Here is a 5,366-nt window from a genome sequence, read left to right as displayed (position 1 = left end):
CCCGGAGAGAGGAAGTGGCCAGGGCTGGGGGCAGAGGCTGGGTGCGGGCGCTCTGCATCTCAAGGTTATCATTCTGAGACAATAAATGTGCACAATATACACATGACACGGGTCCAGGGGATTGAGAAGTCACCAAAGGAAAGAGACGGAGCCCCAGCCGCAGCCCCAAGAACGTGCTAAGGAGGACACTCAGGGTCCGACGGGTGAGCACAGCCAGCGTGATGCAGGAGGGAGAGCGGGGTCGGGGAAAGGTCCCCCGGGAGACCAGCAGCTTCTGATGCCAACTCCTGCCCCCACCCCAAACCAGGGCAGACCCTACTGCAGCCTGCATCCCAGGATCCCCAACAGCCAGAGCCTTCCTGTGCCTCAGTTTCCCCAGCTCAGTCCTTCCCCGGGGGTGGGACTAAGGAGGTTCAGCTCTGCCCCTGAGGACCTTCCTCCTCGGCCACTCTGACTCTGGGCCCCGTGGCCTCACTGACCTAGTCCAGGACCCGAGCCAGGCATGGGTGGGTGGGTGGGGTCCCACGGGCTGAGGCCATTGTCTCCATCACACAGACAGTGATCTAGAACCCACCACCCCGCAGAGCCGCATTCTAGAGCTCAGGGGCCGGCACCCTTCCCCAATTCTCGAAGCCCCCAGGGGGAGAGGAGAGAGAGGGAGAGGCCTTCCTCTCCACGCTCCTTTTCTGGAACTCCCTGGCACCGAGGCCAGCGCGACGGGACCGCCTCGGAGAAGGCTCGGTCCGTAGGTTGCTCTGAGCACTGCTCCCGGACTAAGGAGGTGAGGGCCCCCCCAGAGCGGACCCCTCCTCAGCCCAGGGCACAGTTGCATCCAAGAAGTTCCCCACCTTTGCCCACTGCTTCCTGCCCAGTCACGCCCAGGGTCCTCTGGGCAGGAAGGGCCTGCGCAGACCCGTAGAGCCACTGTGGGGTTGGCACATGAGCACTGAAAGAGACAGCTCTCACGGGCTGGTCCACGAGGCTCTGATCCTCCTCTTGCGGGGTTGGTGCGGCAGGCCCTCCCACTGCTCTGAAGTCCGGGCCTCAACTCGAGACCCCACTGAGGACGCTGTGGCCTGCAGCTCTGCCCCTCGGTGGGGGCAAAGGCAGTGATGGGGGTGGAGGGCCCAGGCCTCCTAGCACCTGGTCACCCTCCCATCCATGGACAGGGCCAGTCATGGCAGAGCAGTTATGGGTGGGCACCTGGAGGCCCCATCGCCCCCGGGGGCCCATCATGGCCCTCTACAGCAGCCCTGGACCCAAGTACCTGATTCCACCCACCACAGGTAAGCACTTGGGAGCCTGGGAGGGGGCAGTGTGGGGGCAGGAGCCAGGTCTGGGGGCGGCCCGGGGACGGCCAGGGCTCGTCCCTGACTCCCAGCCCATCAACTCCTCTGGGGTCAACGGGGGGTCGGGGGGAGAAGGGCACGGTCTGGCTCCAAGCTGCTCAGAGCCCCCGCCCCACAGGCTTTGTGAAGCACACACCCAACAAGCTGCGTGCGCCGGCCTACAGCTTCCATGGGGCCACCATGCTCCTGGCAGAGAACTGCTCCCCGGGGCCCCGCTACAGCGTGAACCCCAAGATACTGAGGACCGGCCAGGACCTCGGCCCCGCCTACTCCATCAGGGGGCGCTTCTGCACTAAGACCACGCTGAGCCCCGGCCCTGGTGAGGGGCCCAGCCCCAGCCCCACCCCACCCTGCTGGTGGCCACTGCAGGCCTGGCGGGGCCAGGGGGTGAGGGCTACAGCCGTCCTCACCCTCCTGACCCGCCTTCCTCCTCATGAAGGGGTACCATCAGGCCTGGAGGTGGAGCTGTGACCCCAGTGCAGCCTCTGAGGCCCCAGTGCCCTACTCTGACCTGGGCCTTCCTGGGCCGAAGTCGCCACGCCAAGCCCAAGTCAGACTCGTCCCCCTTCTCAAAGCAGCCCCTGCCTCCCCGCCAACCCCTGCAGCCAGCATTTCCATCGTGGACACCCCTGCACACCCCGGTTGCCACTCACTGAGGCCCAGAAGCCCCACGCCTGCAACGTCGGGGGTCTTCCTAGAACTGCCCGAGCAGCACCGGGCGTCTGTTTGGATCTGTTGGATGGTCCTCCCCCTCCAGCACCCACAACTTTCCTCCCCCCCCCACCCCCAGGCCACTACTTTCCAGAGAAATCTACCAAGCATGTGTTCGACTTGGCGCCCAGCCACTCCATTTCTGCCCGAACCAAGACCTTCCGAGTGGACAGCACCCCAGGTCCGCCGCAGCCCCGATGGCCCGTGGCTGACCGGATGGAGGATCCCGGGCAGGGCGGGTGAGGGGGGCTGGCCTGATGGGGGTGGAGACTCTGGGCACAGGATTCTGTCCAGCCTGAGACTCGGTGCTTGTGCCCCCCACAGGCCCTGCTGCCTACATGCTGCCCGTGATGATGGGGCCCCACACTGTTGGCAAGGCGTCCCAGCCCGCCTTCTCCATCAGGGGCCGCAGCAAGCTGGGCAGCTTCAGCGACGACCTGTACAAGGCAAGGGTCGCCCGGCTGGGGCAGAGCACCGCTTACCCCCTAGAGAGATGGCCCATCGGGCCCCTTCCCCCAGAACCTGGGACCCACCAGCCTGACCCCCCCCATCCTCCCGAAGCCCCTCAGCTCCTTCATCCTCTTGGAGCCTGCCACACGTCTGGCCCCAGCCCCACTGGTTTACATCCCAGAGGTGAGGAGGGGCAGACAGTGGAAAGGACGAAGAGGCCAAGACTCGGCATGGAGACTGACGGTGCTGAGGAGAGATGAACAGGGACGGGTGTGGGGTGCTGCCTGAAGGGCGAGGAGAGGTCCGAGACAGGGTGGCGTGCAGGAAGAAGCTGAGAAGAGGAGAAAAACAAGCCATGACATATTTGGGGGAGGAGGGTTCTGGCTGCAGAAACAGCCAGTGCAAAGGCCCTGAGGTGCTTGTGTACCCGGGAGCCTGGGGAGACTGGCAAGGTGGCATCACAGCACCGCTGACCTCACCAGCCCAAGGCCCTTGAGTCCCCAACTGGGAAGAGTCCTCTCTCACACACACTCATGGAAGGGACAAGTCTGCGGCTGGCACAGACTGGGGTGCCATTGCCATGGCAAGGCTGAAGGGAAGGTGACATCCCACCCAGAGAAGGGCCCCACAGCACTGGGGTTCTGTCACATGGTGTGGCCATCGTTTGGAGAAAGAAGAGTCCCCTGACACACAGACACACAGTGACTTGCGGCCTGAAACCCAGTGTCTGATGCCGGCCCCTGCCCTCTGGGGTCACACGCCCTGGCAGGCCGAGCCCGTCTGAGCCTCTTTCACCTCCCAGACCCCAGGTCCCGCAGCCTACCGCCAGACCAATGTCCAGGTGACTAAGTTCAAGGCTCCACAGTACACCATGGCTGCCCGAGTGGAACCCCCGGGGGACAAGACCCTCAAGCCAGGACCAGGAGCCCACAGCCCTGAGAAGGTCTGGCAAGGGCACGACCCGGAGGGGTGGGGTGGGGATGGGCGGGGTGACACGGGCTGCAGGGGTCAGGTGGGGGCGGGCCTGTAAGCCTGCAAGGGTCACGGGGGCCAGGCACCATCAGAACACTGTGCATTCCAGCACCAGCCTTCCCCAGTCGGCAGGCTCTGTGTCCCCAGTGTCCCCAGACACTGGTGATGGTGAGTGCTGCTGAGTGTCACCACATACCAGGCTCTGTGGTCAAGCCTGGCAGTGTGGACTTCCTGCTGGTCACCTTGGCCTGGGGTTTAGGGGGCACAGCAGCCCTGGCCCCAGTGAGGGCAGAGCCTGCGGGATGGGGGCAGGGGTGCCGGCCCCTCACAGCCTCTCCTCTCCCAGGTGACAGTGACCAAGCCCTGCGCCCCCATCGTCACCTTTGGCATCAAACATTCTGACTACATGACACCCCTGGTCGTGGACGTGGAATAGCCCTGGCCCCGCCCCACCCGTCACGCGAAGTCTCTGCACATCATGTCCCCCCAGCAACAGATTCCCTGAGCTGAGGGCTTTGGGTGGCTCCTCTACCAGCTGGGCTGCAGCTGGCCTGGCCCTGCAGGGCAGAGCATGCTTGCTTGGACAATTGTGACCAGCTATTTTTTCTATGCTTTCCCATTTGCTAAACGTGTTTCCTGCTGTGCCCAGATATACAATAAATCACGGGTTCCGTTAGCGATGGTTTGCCTTGAGGGAGGATTAAGATTTTCCAGAAAGGGGCCCCCATAGGCGATCGTGCCAGCCCATGTCGGGTCCCACCCTAGCTTCCAGGGCCTGGGGTCTGAGCAGAGAGGAAGGCTCAGGAACATCAGACGCTGCTATGCCTGCCCTTCTGATTCTGCCTTGAGCGCTGCCCTCCGCATTTTGCTGTATCCTCCAAAGACGGTCACGCCTGCATTTGTCCCCTCCCATGTGGTCCTCTCCCTGTGTGACTGACTCTCCCCTGCTGAGATGGGGTCTGTGTCCCTCCTCTGGAATCTAGAGTAGAGCCTGTGACCGTCCTGAATAAAGTGATGCTACGTGACTTCTGAAGCCAGGCCATGCAACATATAAAGAAAACAGCTTCTGCCTGGATGTCCCTCTTCTTTGCTCACCTTCACACCAGCCACCATGTCATAAGGAAGCTCAACACATGGCGACACAGTGAACCCAGCCGGGCCCTCAGCTCACACCAGCAATGACCTATAGATGTGTGTGAGCCTTCAGCAGGTGGCAGTGCCAGCCTCTTGTCTCCAAAAGGAGGCCTTAAGATCCTAGAGCAGAGACAACTGTCTCTGCGGTGCCTGTCTCAAATTCCAGCAGTAACCATGAGACATAAACTATTACTGCAACTTTAAGTAACTACACTTGAAAAGGATCTGTTGAACATCAAAGATAATATGGGAAACATAAGATCTGGGCAGGGAAGGGGGTGTCTGAGCTGGGATGAAGAGGGGCATTTCCAGAGGGTGCCCTGGAGTCCAAGGCCAGCCTTGAGGAATGAAGTCTAACCTTCGCCCTAGCCCTGGGCAGGCAGCGCTGTCACCCCTGTGGGACTGCCGGCTGCAGCTGTACAAAGCACAGTGCAGCTGCTGACCCTCCCTCAGCTGTGACCATGTCCGGCTACTTGTTCTAAATACCTCGCCATGTATTCCTTTAATCCTGAAGAGGTAATGCTATCACCTTCCCCATCTGAGTCACAGAAACTGGCACAAAGGAAGGTCCAGCAGCAGGAGGTGGCAAAAGCTCACGTCTGCCGCCGGAGGGGATGAGAGAGGAGAAAGGACCCAGGAGGAGGAAAGCAGCAGAGCCGAGACCACTGGTGCCCACGGCCAGTCTACGGACCAGAGTCAGCTCCACACAAAACTATCTGAAGCCCCCAAGGAAACGAAAACACCAAAGGC

At 61.9% G+C, this 5,366-nt stretch overlaps 1 protein-coding gene across 2 annotated transcripts; it reads left to right on the top strand.

The window, feature by feature from the left end:
• The first annotated feature begins 1,177 nt into the window (after positions 1-1,177).
• On the top strand, positions 1,178-3,918 carry CIMAP1A (ciliary microtubule associated protein 1A). Of its 2 annotated transcripts, XM_059068254.2 has the most exons (6): positions 1,178-1,286; positions 1,468-1,668; positions 2,140-2,241; positions 2,385-2,506; positions 3,313-3,453; positions 3,829-3,918. In XM_059068254.2, exons 1-6 carry the CDS (start codon positions 1,178-1,180, stop codon positions 3,916-3,918), a joined length of 765 nt encoding a protein of 254 aa, XP_058924237.1. The 2 variants fall into 2 exon arrangements, with proteins under 2 accessions (XP_058924237.1, XP_066895536.1); XM_067039435.1 differs by lacking the exon at positions 3,313-3,453.
• Positions 3,919-5,366: the final 1,448 nt, after the last annotated feature.

The sequence above is a fragment of the Kogia breviceps genome, chromosome 7 (assembly GCF_026419965.1).
Source record: "Kogia breviceps isolate mKogBre1 chromosome 7, mKogBre1 haplotype 1, whole genome shotgun sequence".
Taxonomy (NCBI): Eukaryota; Metazoa; Chordata; class Mammalia; order Artiodactyla; family Physeteridae; genus Kogia; species Kogia breviceps.
Note: the sequence above shows the minus strand (reverse complement) of the source record. Positions and strands in the feature narration are given on the sequence as shown.

Bases quoted from the DNA above. Each gene is read 5' to 3' on its own strand.
- CIMAP1A (XM_059068254.2), top strand. From the start codon at position 1,178: ATGGCAGAGCAGTTATGGGTGGGCACCTGGAGGCCCCATCGCCCCCGG. The intron at 1,669-2,139 runs GTGAGGGGCCCA...CCCCACCCCCAG, and splicing joins CACGCTGAGCCCCGGCCCTG to GCCACTACTTTCCAGAGAAA. The intron at 3,454-3,828 runs GTCTGGCAAGGG...CTCCTCTCCCAG, and splicing joins GAGCCCACAGCCCTGAGAAG to GTGACAGTGACCAAGCCCTG.